The sequence below is a fragment of the Fringilla coelebs genome, assembly GCF_963513975.1.
Source record: "Fringilla coelebs genome assembly, chromosome: 14".
Lineage (NCBI taxonomy): Eukaryota > Metazoa > Chordata > Aves > Passeriformes > Fringillidae > Fringilla > Fringilla coelebs.
This window is the reverse complement of record NC_140040.1, coordinates 15,932,489-15,946,830: the sequence shown is the minus strand read 5'-3', so window position 1 is coordinate 15,946,830 and position 14,342 is coordinate 15,932,489. Positions and strand designations below refer to the sequence as shown.

The following is a 14,342-nucleotide window of genomic DNA, read 5'->3' as shown; positions in this document are numbered from 1 at the left end:
TCAGAAGGTAGGATTTGGTTTGTCCTTCCCCGTGGGCAGCAGAGGGAGCCCTTGTTCTACACAACAGTATTCGGTGCTCACGGTTAAACCAGAAAACAACAAAAAAAAATGTTTGGGTTGTTTTTTCGGGGTTTTTTTTGTTAGATATTTTTTGCGGGTTTTTTTGTTTTGTTTTGGTTTGTGTTTTTTTGTTTTTTTTTGTTTTTTGTTTGGTTTTTTTTTTTGCCGCGCAGTATGTTCTCCCAGATGAAGCTTTAATCTATATCGTACATCTCTGCTGCTGTAAATTCATGCTCCATTATACCACCATATGCTTGGCTTCGCTCAGAGAAAGCTGCAGTAATCCTAATACTTCATCTCGCTTTATAGATATTTGTGTTGCGGCTTTCACTACATACTGTTTGCTCACACACTTAAAGGTTATGTCTTAATAAGTTGTTCTGGATGAGTTTATTAGCAGGGAGCTGGCAGTTGATGAGTTTTTGTGTTTTGAGAAGGTGTTGTAGTTATTGCCAATTACGATATGAGGCTGAGGAAGCAAAAGAGTTTGTGGTTCATTAAAGAAATCTGGAGGCAACAGTGCTTTAAGTTGTGTATTGGTTTTGGCTCGTCAGATGCCTGGTTTGTTTTTCAGCTGCTCCCAGGTATAGATCATTTCTTCTGCAAACAGTGCAGCTCTAAATGCACAAGCATGAAAGCATGGACCAAGGTTTTTCAGAGTCAGTTGAATGGTTTATTCTCTTCAGAACCTTTAGTTGTAATGCAGAAATAGTGGATTTCTGAAAATTCTCAACATTTATGATATATCCACAGAATTCTGGGTATCATTTATATTGATGAAGGATGGTAAACAGAAAAGAGATGCTTTAAAAATACTGGTTTTTCTATTTTTCAAACTTATACTCTGTATTATTTAGGAATGTCAGCTGTCAAAAATGCTCAGTATGCATTGGTTTGCAAGTAATAATGCATTAATGTGTACATTAGTAATTCAGCAGAGTTCTCAGGACTACTTGAGATATGTAAAAATCTCCAGGAGATCACTTTCAATAAGCAGGATCCTTCACAAGTCCTTTGAGACTCAATTTCAAACACTAGAGGGATCAAGAAAAGCTGCTGATTTTTTCCCCAAGGTTTTAATCACTATAAATGATGTTTTTATTTAAGTAATGCTCACATTGACCTCGTAATCACCCTTGGAATGACACCATATTAGAGTCATAACAGAATGCATGAAAAAACTCATGAAAAAACATCTCATTCCTCAAGCAATTGTAAATAAAGCAAAATATTGATGGTTGTGACAACACTCTGCAAACTCTGTGTTTAGTACTTGTGCTTGGAAGATACCCTGGAACTCCTTGCTTGATGAAATCCTTGCTTAGTCATCTCTGGCATAAATTAAAATTTTAATAAAAATTAATCACAGAAACATTGCTATAAAAATTGGCAGACACTGCAATGTCTTCTAAATAAACATTGCAAGATTTTTCCACCTTACAGAAGCTGAAAAAGGATACTATAATAAAAGTAATACAAAAAAAAAGAAAATTGAATTGTGTTTGATGAGAAAGAAATTTTAAAAAATTTATAGCAAGAGTAGAAACTCCAATCTTTAATAATTAACAGTGGGTTTAAAGCATCTAATTAGTAATTATACAATAACATTGTGCCTGTTCCAAAACTTACTGAAGCCATAGAAGATTTCCCCTTTAATTTCCATTGTCCCATAAACAAACACACCAATGCAGGCAAGGATTATTTGCAATGCAACACTCTGAATGGTGCCTCAGCAGTGGGCTCTAATAAATAAATAAATGTGTCATGAGAATCATTTTGCCCAGACTGGATCATGGCTTTACAAAGAGTTGTATGCAATAATAGCAAAATACAATAGAATGGATTTGGAAATGGAATGATGTCCATGTGTGAGGAGATCTCAGATTGTAAAAGACAGGAGTGAGAAAAGGAAAAATATTACTCTTTGCAGTTTTATTGACAGACTTTTAAATTACATTTATTTTCAAAGACTAAATAGCAAATGTTTTGTAGGAACAAAATCCATATAGTGCCATCAGATGTGAGGAGCACATTCAGGTGTTTCCTTATTTTATATATATATATATATATATATATATATATATATATATATAAAGTGGGATACAGTGATTGTATCTTACAGACTTCAGCAAGAATTGAATTGGGGTTTAAGTCCAACCTACAAACTACTTGAGTTCATGTGTAATTTTCAGTCCACTGAAATAACTATATATATACATATACATATATATATGCATATTTCCTATTTTAGGATTGCCATCACTCATGGACTCACTCTGCTGCAGAGGTGTCCATACTTATTTTAACCTGGCTGAAACCATTAATGGGATTTTTATTACTATCTAGATATATGATCTTACACCTTATTTTTTTAAAAAACATCTGGTTTGGGGATTTTGTTCCATTATCAAGAAGTAGAACACGAAAGCCTTTGAATTTTTTGGCTAAAATCTTATACTTCAGGTTGTTAATTCTCCTTCTGCGTATTGTACTTCTCCCATGGGAAGCAGCTGTGTGTAATGAGCTGGAGCACAGCAAAGCCAATGAAACAGAAACTCTGCATTATCAGCACATATATGAAGTGAAAATGGGCTGTGGCTCAAACCAGTTCCTGGTTTTCTTTTGGAATTTTAATATTTTCCTCTGACAATATTTACTATATTGTTACATTTCTATAGGATTAAGCACTTAGTCACTTGTTTGTTGGTGTGGTTAATGAGGAATGTTGACTGTATTGCTTTACTGTCCCTTCTTAAAGACTTTTTTCCCATATTTCAGATTCAGAGTAGGAATTAACTTGAATAGGACAACAGTAACTGTACTGAGAGTTTAGAATCATTGCATTCAGCTGAGCAGGTTAAGCACTGCCTATAAGAGATCAGAATTGTTCTTCTTCCTTAGCTCTCCTTGCAGCTGAATGTTGCTTGTTCTGAAACACGTTTCCCAGCTCCCAGAAAAATTTGAACTATGACTTTCAGGGAGTAGACCATTTAGAAATATCCCTCTAAGTTAAAAAGAAAGCTGTTGCCGTTTCCAGTAGTATTATTTTATTTAGTACAATTAGATACTCTCAGTTTTAAAGAAGTGTTCATTTAGGAGTTTTATAACTGTTCCTACATATAGATGTGGAAGTTTACCCTTCTTGTCCACAAGAATTATTTTTGCTTTAAAAAAAATCAAAGCAATCTGAAATTAACCCTTCCATATTCTTTGAACTTCATAAATTTGAAGCATGGCTCTATTAAAGGATACTACTGTGTAAAAAAGAGATGCACTAAGCCAGCAGTTCTCTCCTGGTAGTAACAGTCATGAGCTAGTGCTGATTTTTTACTCATTTTTGGAAATGACACAAGTATGAGATGCACTAGATGATTTTATTTTTTTTTCACTGTTAAGTATTTATTGCATTCCAACTATTAAATTTTGCTGTAGCCTATGGAAAAATGTCTATTTTGAATGGTCTGCAACACTATTGGTTTCAATTATTTATTTAGGAGACCATGGAATAAAAGAAGCACATTGATATTGAAGTTTCCCACTATATCTCACTGTCTGTTTCCCCTTTTGGCTGCAGTTTCAATGAGATAAAAAGAGAGACAGAGGAATAAATGGAGGGCAGATTTCACAGAAAGCTAGAGGGGGGTGACTGAAAGACTAGAGCTGGGAGAGGAAAGGTGAGACTGGGGTAAAAAGAAGTGCTTCCTCATGTTTTGCTTTTGTCATTTGCCTTTGCTGAAGTCAAGGTGTGCTGACCTTGCAGAGCTTTGGCTGTTCCACAGTGCTGGGAGCTGTTCTGGGAGACAGCATGGAGCAGGACAGAATGGAATATCGTAAGTGTATTGAGAGAAAAGCAAAGATCTGCTGCCTGAGCCCTGCTTTACCTGCAGTTATTTCCAACAGCATTAAACAAGAGGTAGAATGATTGTCTTCAACTTTAATCACTGCACATTCATATCAAAGGCTGCTTTTAGTGCTCTGGCTCGGGTTAGGGCTAGGGTTACACCTAGGGTTAGGGTTCTGAAAACCACAAAGCCCAGAGCTCCAGGCACACTGCAGCTGCAAAAGGCATGCCAAGGGGAACACAGAACTGCCAAAAGATCTTCCTCCATAGCTTTCTTGTTTTAACAGCCTTCGGCCACATGAGTGAGGAATCTTTCACAGAGGCATTGTGCCTCACTGATTCCTTGGCTGTACAAACAATATTTTCTCTGTATCTCCTTTATAGCAGCCATAAGCTTTGGTTTCCAAATTTCCAGCATTAATATGCTTGAGTATTTTTAACATGTAAGTGCACAAAATATAAATTAGATAAATCAGAACATTTGTTCAGGTTTGTGTCACTGCTGAGCTTCTTTAATTTTCAACAATGAAGGTGAGATAATTACTTTAAATTTGGTTTCTGCCCTTGTTGGTAATATATTACTCTTTATCACTGAGTGAACCAGAATATTTCTTACAACAACTGTTCTGATTGACACCCTTGCTAATTGTGATGTACTGTATAAGATATCTCAAATGAACCAGACACCAGGTCATTGTACTGTCATAGTGTTTGGAGTCATTTAAACAAATGTTATTTTCAAATGATTGTTTATAGAAACCACTTGTATGTACCTTACTGTTAAATATGCTGATGTGTGATACTTTAAAGTTTGCTTCCTCCTACATGGGAGCAAAGCCCTCTCAAACCCAGGAAGTCTCTATGGAAGAGGGTTGCACTGGACACTGGGTCTAGGTCAGTCCATCTGTGGCTTTCAGAGCTACTGCCCTTGGCAGATGTGGGCTCCCTGATTTTGTAGCAGTTGTCTGCTCCAGACCCTGGAAGCCTTCAGCCATAGGGCTGCAGTCCAGTGATGTCCTTCCCAGAACTGGGGAATCTGGAAGGCCAGGCTTCTCAGCAGCCCTTTAGGCCAGATGCTGAGCAGCTCACAAGAAGACTGCCTGGCTTCTCCTGAAAGCTGGGAAGAATGGAATCAGATACATTGTTCTGCTGAGTCAAAAATAATTTGGGTTTCACACACAGAGAAACATGATGACCAAAACAAAAGTTACTGAAGTTATGGAGAATTACACTTGTGAATAGGAAAGGCAAGCAAGAATGAATGGGTTCTTTATGTTTATTGCAAGATACAAATAATTGAAAAAAATTGGAACAAGATTTACTAAGATTTAATGTTTGGCATATGTATTTGTTGTATTTCATGTATTCAATGTGAAAACAGCAGTCTGCTTCTCACAGACATTTTATTAAGGCAGTATGGGGATGAAACACAGTCTTGAGAAAAATGAGCATTTAGAGAAAAGGTCAAGTCATGCAAAAATAATTTTTTTAAAAATTTTTTTTTTGTAAATATTTTTTCTGTATTAGTCACAAGTCAAAAAAAACTTAATCATGTGAAGACTTAGGGGCTTAAGAAAAGCTTTTCTGTAAAGGTTTTCAAACTGTTTAGGGACATTATTAATGATGTGTTTCTACTGGTGAGCAGTAAGGCACCAGCCAGTGAAAACAGAGTGTACCTTTAGAGTGTGATTAGAGTGACAATTGATTGTGACTGTCTTGTCTGATTTCAACACACCTCAGGTTTCCCTTTTTGATGTGATGGTATAGCTGATTTAATTTGATTATAAGTCATGTAGGAGGTGTTCCACCTGTATATGTATGTCCATTTAGGTACATTATTGTAATTAAAACATTTGCTCTAACCTTGGACTCGTATATAGCACACCATGCTTACAGCAGAAAGATTCTTCCAGCTGGTTGAAATAAACTGGAAAGTAATTGTTATAAAATAATGAAAGATACTTAAAAAGTCACTAGCTTTTCCCTTTTGGAGGAAGAATTCTGCTTTTAGCATGACAGAAGGTGTTTCTTGCACTCATTTCAGCACAAGATTCCAAGAAAAATTTGTGACTTACAGAGAGAAAACTGCATAAAGAACTAGCAAGGATTACACAACAACAGCTGTACTTCTGAATAATTTAGGTTTAATTTGCAAAATTATACAGGAAAGGATTATGACTTGTACTTGCATTTGAGAAAATGGAGCTACAAGTGTTGTTATGAAAAGTGGCAATGTACAAACCATCTCAAATTGCACGGGGGCTGTTGTGTCACTCTGGGCTGGGTTCTGCAGAGCTGCTTGCCAAGACACTTGTAGAATCCTGGCTGGGGAGTAAATGGTGTAGGAGGAGTTTCCTTTGGCTGCATATGCAGCAGAGCAGAGCCCTTCCTGAAGGATTAAACTTGTGCTTGAGAGGAATGTCTGGCAGCTGCACCTGGTGACACACACAACATCTTGCTCTGGAGGGGTCAATTAATTCTGTTATGATTATATATTTACAGTTATTTATAGTAAAAGATCTTAGGGGACTTCCAGCCCCTTTTTTCTCAGGGAAAGCCAGCTATTGAGTATGTGGCAGTCAAGAGCACTCACTGCTTCAGGCATATTTGCCTTTTGATCAAAAGCAAAGTTGATTGTCCCACTTTTCCCAAAGCCATCCTGCTCTTCAGCTACAAGGTATATGTAGACCAGGAAGAATGTCTTGTTCTTCTCTCCTGCCTCAATATTGACACTGCAGTCCCATAAGGTTAAGGCAAGATTTTCCTCAGCATGTTTCCTGCTCATATTTCAGAGAAATTCTGATTTTTAAACTGCAAATTCTCCATCAAATGCTTGTCATTATGTTTCTGTAAAAAAAGTATGTTTATACATAAATCACCAAGTTACAGACTGTTACAATTCAGTAATTTCCAAACATGAATTCATAACATTGACAGAGATTATGGTTTTGTCTTGGCCTTGCCATCATCTGGTCACATAGATGAACCTTAGTAACCAGCAGGTTGGTTTAGCCTGATGCTGTGTGTGACCAGGAAAGATCTGTGGTCATGTGAAATCTCTGGAAAGGATGCTCACCTGCACTCCAGGCTTGCAAGAATCTGTGCAGCCTATGAGCCTGGGCAGGAGATTTACTCTCATGTATGTAGGTGTACCCTGAGGGTTGTAAATCCTGGATTTTACAGAGAGAAAAGAGGGAAACTTCAAGTTACTGTAATAAAAGATGCACACATGTAATTCAAGGCAGGACCAAAAAAATTCTTGCTTTAATGCAAGAACTGGTGCATCTTGACAATTCAAATTTAGAGGTAACAGAAATAAAACTTTTTGTAAATGGGAGGATGGTCTGGAACATTCAGAGAATCCTGATGGGACCTCAGAGAGTGCTGTTCAACAGTCAGGAAAAGGAAGCAAATTATGTGTAAAGTTTTTATATTCTAGATCTCAACAAACTTGTGAGGTAGAAGACCTGAGGAGCTTGTACTGTAAAGCCACCTTGGTCAGGATTTCTGGAGGTGGGCTGAAGTCAGAAGGACGCTGACCATGCAATATCCAGGGCACCAATTCAGATTCCCACTGATTTGCAGAGTTGGTAATAGGATTAGAGAGTCGCAAGCACTTCTCAATGATTACCATAGGGCAGGGAACTATAAAACAACATACTTTTATTTTTTAATAAACAATGTTATAAGGTCTCTATTTTTTTCCTAAAAAACCCTTGTGCAATCTCCCCAGTTTCCTGTCTACATGCTGATTAGGATAACATAGTTTGAGTTCTGCATCTGAAATCATGAATGAGGCTCATCTTTAGTCTGTTAAAACCTCATGTGTTTAAATTACTTATCTGATGAACTGATGCAGAAGTGAAAGACCTTGCAAAATATAGCACTGCTCCTGGTATGTTTTTACAGAGGTAAATCCTAGTGGATGGAGAAAACAGATCTCACTAAAATGCTCTCACAAAATTTTTTGATCAAAATTTGATGAAATACTAATTGTAGATTCCTTGTAGTATCCTACTAGTTAGGAAACTCTTGGAAAAATCCTTTTATCTTGAAGCCACATAAATCTTTGTGACCAAATTATGAGTTCTTCCTATCCAATTCCATTCTTCATTGTCCTTTGCTCTGTACACACCCACATGTGTAAAATTTTCTATTTTAAGGCCAAAAAAGAGCCCTCACTAAAGTACTGAAGATAACATCCTGTATAGGAGGCTGCTTTTACAGAGACATTTCAATGTGAGGCATAAATGGAGAGATTGTGTGAAGCTGATGATTTGTTTCTCCCTAATTGCTTGCAGGATGAAATGGAGAAGGTCACTCCCTGTTGAGCACTTGGATTTTTCATTCTGACTCTCCCATAGGCTTCCTACTTGATCCTGGACTGCCAATTTCCCAAAAAGACAACCAGTTTCTCCAAAAGGCTTACAGGAAAGAACAATTTTGTGTCTATGAATTTTTTCCCAGTCTTGGGTGGTATACATAAGAGAAATGTACTGCTTTATGAGAAATGTAAACATTATCCAGTCTCATGAAATTTGAGTAATGTGACCAATACAGAGTATCTTTTATTATTTTGCAGTTCTTTAATCTCAGAATGATTCTTAATCTTAAATGATTCATGTACTACATAAACACAGCTAATTCCCATTTTATATTGTTTTGGATTTTGTTCTTGTAAGCACTGATCTGTTTTGAAGAGAAATTGCATAATCTAGTAACTTTTTCTACAACATCCCTGAATTATGTAATCATAGTGAAATTAAGTTTTTTCTGGTTTTTAGTTTTACTCCAAAAATCCAAACAAGCAAATAAATGTTGGGTTATGTTTCTCTCTGGTGATCACAAGAAACATTCTTTAATCAGGCTACATTTCATCCAGAACTTTTTTACCTTCACAAATTGGGAGATATAAGGGAGCTGATTAATTGTGACCGAAGATGTGACTTCAGGTCAGTGACAGCGCTCAAGTACAAGCTGAGAGCAAAACTGGCATTTTAGAATAGGTAGCTGCCTAGAAATCAACAATTAAATGTTTTCAGGGGACGCCGGAGTGCTGGGAGAGCCTGCTTGACATGTGACAAACTGCAGGACATCACCTGTGCACTGGTGCCCGCGGCGCGTGGAGGAAGAACTCGGCTGCCGGAGGAGTAAAAGCGAGCGCTAGGTTGTTCCATCAGCGGGATCATTTGGGCAGCTCGCCCGGCGGGGACATCCTACAGCAGGCGCACGGGACGGCTCGCTCCGCGTGCTCTCGGACCGGGGGAAGGCAGGGCGGGGGCGGCCCGGCGTGCCCCGGCCCCTCCCCGCCCGCCCACTGCGGGGAGCGGCGGGCAGGGCCGGGCAGCGCGGGGAGCGCCGCGCACCCGCCCGCAGCCGCTGCCGCTCGCAGCCGCCGCCGCTCGCAGCCGGCATGGGCACCCGCGGAGCCCGGCGCGCCGCCGGCTGCCTGCTGCTCTGCTGGGCTCTGGCCGCCGCCCGCGCCGCCCCGCGCAGGACACCCTCCTTCGACGGGCACGTCGCGGAGAACCGGCCGGCGGGCACGCGGGTGCGCGGGCTCAGCATCCCCCTGACGCGGCTGGGGCCCGAGCCCTGGTGCGCCAAGGTGCAGGGGCGCCGCTGGCACCTGCAGCTGCTGGGCGAGGGACACTCGCACTTCCAGGCGTCGCTGGACGCGCGCACGGCCCGCGTGTGGCTGCGCACCCGCCGCCCGCTGGACCGCGAGGCGCGGGCGCTGTACTCGCTCCGCCTGGGGCTGTGCTGCAAGCGCTGCGCGCCCCAGGGCGCCGCGCCCGCCGAGCTGGCCGCGCTCACCGTGCGCGTCCTGGACGACAACGACAACGCGCCGCGCTTCGTGGGGCCCGGCTCCGCGCAGCTCCGCGTGGAGGAGACGCTGGCTCTAAAGTCCCAGGTGTGGCAGGCGCGGGCCGAGGACGCCGACGCGGGCGCCAACGCGGAGCTGCGCTACTTCGCCCTCCCGCGCAGCGCGCATTTCTTCGTGGTGCCGCGCAGCGGACGCGTTGTGCTGGTGAGCTCCCTCCTCCACCTGCGCGCTCCCATCCCGCTGCGCGTCTACGCGCGGGACCGCGGCCGGCCCGCGCTGCTCAGTGAGCCCCTGGAGCTGGAGGTGCTGCCGCAGCCAAAGCGCCTCCCGCCGCCCCCGCCCCGCCGCCGCCGGGCCGCGCTGCCGCCCGCCGCGCCCCTGGCGCTGGCACTGCCCGAGGACGCCCGCCCGGGCACCCGCCTGGCCAGCCTGGCCCCCGCGCGCTTCGCCTCCGCGTGGTTCGAGCTGCTGTCGCCGCCCGTCGAGGAGTCCCCGGTGAGCGTGGAGCGAGAGAGCGGCGAGGTGACGCTGCGCGCCGCCCTGGACAGGGAGGCGGTGGCCGCCTGGGAGCTCGTCGTCCGCGTCCAGGAGCGCCGAGGTGGGCGTTAGGCAGAGTCTTAGACGAAGTAGTGGTCTTGTCCCATTAAGGAGTTCGAGGACAGTTTGTCTCCCGGTGACTGGAGACAAAGCAACTAACGGTGGTTTAGCATCAGGTGTCATGCAGTGTTGTGGAATGTACTTTTGGTCTTTTAAATCTGTAAACTATTAGTATTAAAACCACTGGAAATGACAAGAGGCACTATGTAGCTTAAGTAAGGTACAGCTGTGTAAGGAGTGGTAAGGTGTTTAGCAGAATGTGTTTCACCGGTTAGAATTCTTAGTTGTTAGTGAGTGCTTGAGACACAGCACAGGTGTTTGTTATTAAAATATTCTCTATAGCGCTCATCCTGTCAGTGCCTAATTTGAAGCATGCAGCTGAAGCCATTGAATTTTGAGTTGTTGTTAAAGTTGAGTGTGTTTGACTCACAAGCATGATGTGGGGTTTTGGACACAAGGACTGGAGCCTTTGTGTTAGGTAGCTGTTTTTTAAAAAAAATATCTCAGGAGCTCAGTGTACACCATTAAAATGGTATGTCTGTGACTTAAATTGTCATTTTTCATAAGGTCTTACTCATGTTAAATAGAATAGCTAATTTCCTTGGCTGATTACACATATTGCTTTTTAAAATTCTCTTTTCCTTTTACATTGTGATGTTGGTTAATATTTTTCACCTGTGAAAATACAGATTAGTTTAAGCATATTTTTAATTTATGAATGGTGGATATCTCTGCCCATTCATAATGTCGCTTTTTAAATTTTTGTGTTACTTGCGATTGTAACAGCTTTGCAGAGATTGCCCAGAACGAGTATTCTGGAGAAAATCTTATCAGAAGACATGAGTTGGTTGGCCTGATTTCATCTTGGAAAGGTTCAGGAAGGGTTTGGCATGATGAGACTTTTAGTGGTTGTGAAAACGATTAACTGCTCAGCAGTGCAGCTGCTCAGGGTGATTTCTCTCAGCCACAGAGCAGCGCAGGCGGGAGAGATGAAAAGCTTCCCACGCGATTCCTCTCCCTTATCTCGCCTGCTTTTGACTGAGGGGCAGCCCATAGGAGTGAGAGGCAGTTTATTCCTCGGTGTCTGCGCGATCCCTGAGGATGTCTGCAGGGCTCTAATTAGCGCTGACAGTTTCGGTGACACGGATACTTCTCCCTGTGAAGCAAGGCTACCCCAGCAGCTCCTTTCGCTCGGGTCCTGGGGAGCAGCTCTCAGATCCTCCTCGCCTTCTCTCTGGGGTTTTGTCGTGCCTGTCGCTGTCGCGTGTTGGTGTCAGTCACTTGCACTGGCTCTGTGCTGTGTTCCAGCCTGAGCTTTGGCTGCAGACCAAGAGCTTGACAGACCAATTTCCAAAACACAGCACTTTGTGTGTCCTACCCCCGCTAGTCAGTCTTGAGCAAGGCTGCCTGCCGAGGGGAATGTCATTGCTCCGAGGCAGTGACAGAACCCATCGGGTCAATCCGAGTGTGCTGCTGGGATGTTCACCACTCTGTCATGTAGCTCAAGTTCCAGCCCTTTGCTGGTGTCAGTTCCCTCTGTCAGGATCAAGAAGATGTTGTTAGAGCAGTGGTAGCTAACCTTGCCCCGGGTTACTGCTGGTCTCACCTTTGTGATAGCTTTTTCCTTTACCTAGTCTGAATATAGGAGTCTGAGATTGCCTGGAACAAAGCTTGTCATTCTGTCATGCCCAAAATTTCACTTCCAGGGCATTCTGGAACAAGTTTGAACTTAATTTCAGGGACTTTTTTTTTTTTTTTTTTTAACCATCATGTAGTTTCACTGAGTAGTTTGGAGCATTTTCCACTAGCCTAATGTATTACTGATGGTAATATGTAGTAGTAAGAGAATAAGTCTCTAAAAAGATGTAGGACTAAGTTCTGACTCTGAGATAATGTAGACAGCAATTAATTGTGGACAGTTCAAATGCCATGCTTTAGGTAGTGATGATTTTAAGTTTCTTGGTTTAAAGGAGACCAAACTCAAAATACATCTTAATACTATTGTTTTCATCAGTTAAAGGTTAATAATGACTTGGCACTTTCAAAACTCTTTCTAGTGGCAGAATGCTTTCATACTCCTTTTATAGGAATTAAAATACATTTAACATAATACTTTGAAACAGATTTAGAAAGTTCTGTCTCTCTGCTTACTCGCAATCCAAACTTCAGTAAAAAGAAAAAAGAAAACCAAAAGGAAGGGATAGGAGAAAGATGCTTAGCATAATTATGTGTTTTACTTATCTGAGATAGGTGCAGAATATTGCAAAGCTCCAGGAGAAAGCACAGTATTTACAGAAATGAGTTTTTAGGATGAATAAAGTGTGGAGATGGCTACACTGAATTTTGTTGTGAATAAAGTTGCAAGTTCAGGTTCTTTCTGCAGTTTATTTACTTTGCTTTGTGGTCACTTATTTTACATTGCACATAACCATAGACATTTCAGTAGCTGTGGGCTTATAGTATTAGAGCTTATGATATCAGGTGTCTATTTGTTTTCAAGTGGTATAAAGTTGTATTAATTTCTTCAATATTTTTTTCACTTTCCACTCTTCTTGCTGCCTGGTAACTGTGAACTGAAAAGAACCAATAATTAATTCTGTCATTACTCTCTTCTTCAATGCAGGCAATGATGTTGAGGATAAGACAAGGTGTTTAAATACCTTAGCATATAAAATCTACCCTCTTTTCCTTTATCTTTTCAGTGTAGTTTATTGAGATTCATTTATAATGTGCACTTCATTACTTACAGCAGTAAAAAATGCTTAAAAGCATTGTGCCACAAGTGATCCTAATGCATCTCTGGGCACAATAACTGGGTTTTTTTTTGGGGTTTTTTTTGGTTTTTTTTTTTTGTTTTTTGGTCTGATGGACCATTCTCAAACTAGTAGCAAGAAGATGGGTATATGTTAATAAAGCAAGATTGAGCAGTTTATTCCTAATTTGTGACAGCTCCCACTATTTAGGTCAGAAATAGGACTGTGTAGATGTCCTTTGCCTGAATTCAATTTTCTTCAAGTGGCATGTAACAGGCTGTATGTTTGTTTATTTTTACCCTTTAGCTAAAAGTGAATTCTGAATATTTTTCTGTTTACTTTCTCTCAATTCTGTCCTGGACAATGAGCACAGCAGTGTGTGCAGGGCTGGGGTTTCAGATGCAGCCAGACCTTTAGTACCTCAATATGCAGATATCTCCCACATGTTGATGGCAAGGAAGGGTTTTCTCTCTCTCTGAGTTGCATTTTGTTGAAGGTATGAGTTAAGGGAGCTCACTCCACTTGGCCTGGCAAATACCTACCAGTGTAACACACTCGCTCATCACTGCCTGAGTATTTCTTGGTAGACCATAGGCTTTGTGCTGGTGCATGTTTACCCCTGTCAGGGCTTTTGCAGTCTGAAGAACTTTTCAGCATCCAGGATAGAGGTTTTTTGGCAAAGCTGCAGTTGAGCTCTAAGATTTTGTTAGTGATGTGCACAAATCACTACCATAATTATTATCATTACCAGTGCATTACATGCTGTGGTTGCTTTGTGACTGAACATATTTAGGTTATCAATGTCGTGGGTTTATTTTAATGTAGATGCCTGAAAACACTCCTTTTTTTATCCTTTGAAATAATAATTTGGTCTATTTTACTGCTACAGTAAAATGAACTGCAATCTGTAGAGGAAATACTATGTTACAGTTCTGTTTATTCTTTGTGTATCTCTCTTTTTTTTGACACATTGTAGACTAAGTTTTTTCATAAATCTGTTTTCTGGAGGCAGTAATTAGTCACCAAAAAGTAGCCAGAGAAAAATACTTTTTTTAATGGAATGGCGGGATTTTTTTCCTGGGTTCTTTTTTTGATATTTTTTAAATGGAATGGGTTCTCCTGTGCCTATGGAGGAGTTTCAGGGCCTGGACAAGAGAGTACATAGTGCCTCGGTTGGTATTTCAGCTTCAGGTGAGCTCTTACCCAACCTAACCTTGAACAGTGCCAGGCTGGGATCATCAACAACCTCCCTGAGGCACCTCTTCAA

The 14,342-nt window shown here is 41.5% G+C and overlaps 1 protein-coding gene across 1 annotated transcript in view; it reads left to right on the top strand.

The window, feature by feature from the left end:
- Positions 1–9,314: 9,314 nt before the first annotated feature.
- Positions 9,315–14,342, top strand: part of LOC311159024 (neural-cadherin-like) — a gene marked incomplete at both ends in the record, with an annotated part of 59,099 nt that continues 54,071 nt past the window's right edge. The window contains one exon of the mRNA XM_084214883.1: positions 9,315–10,323. Coding sequence (XP_084071009.1) covers positions 9,315–10,323 — 1,009 coding nt within the window. The remainder of the gene's footprint in view (positions 10,324–14,342) is intronic.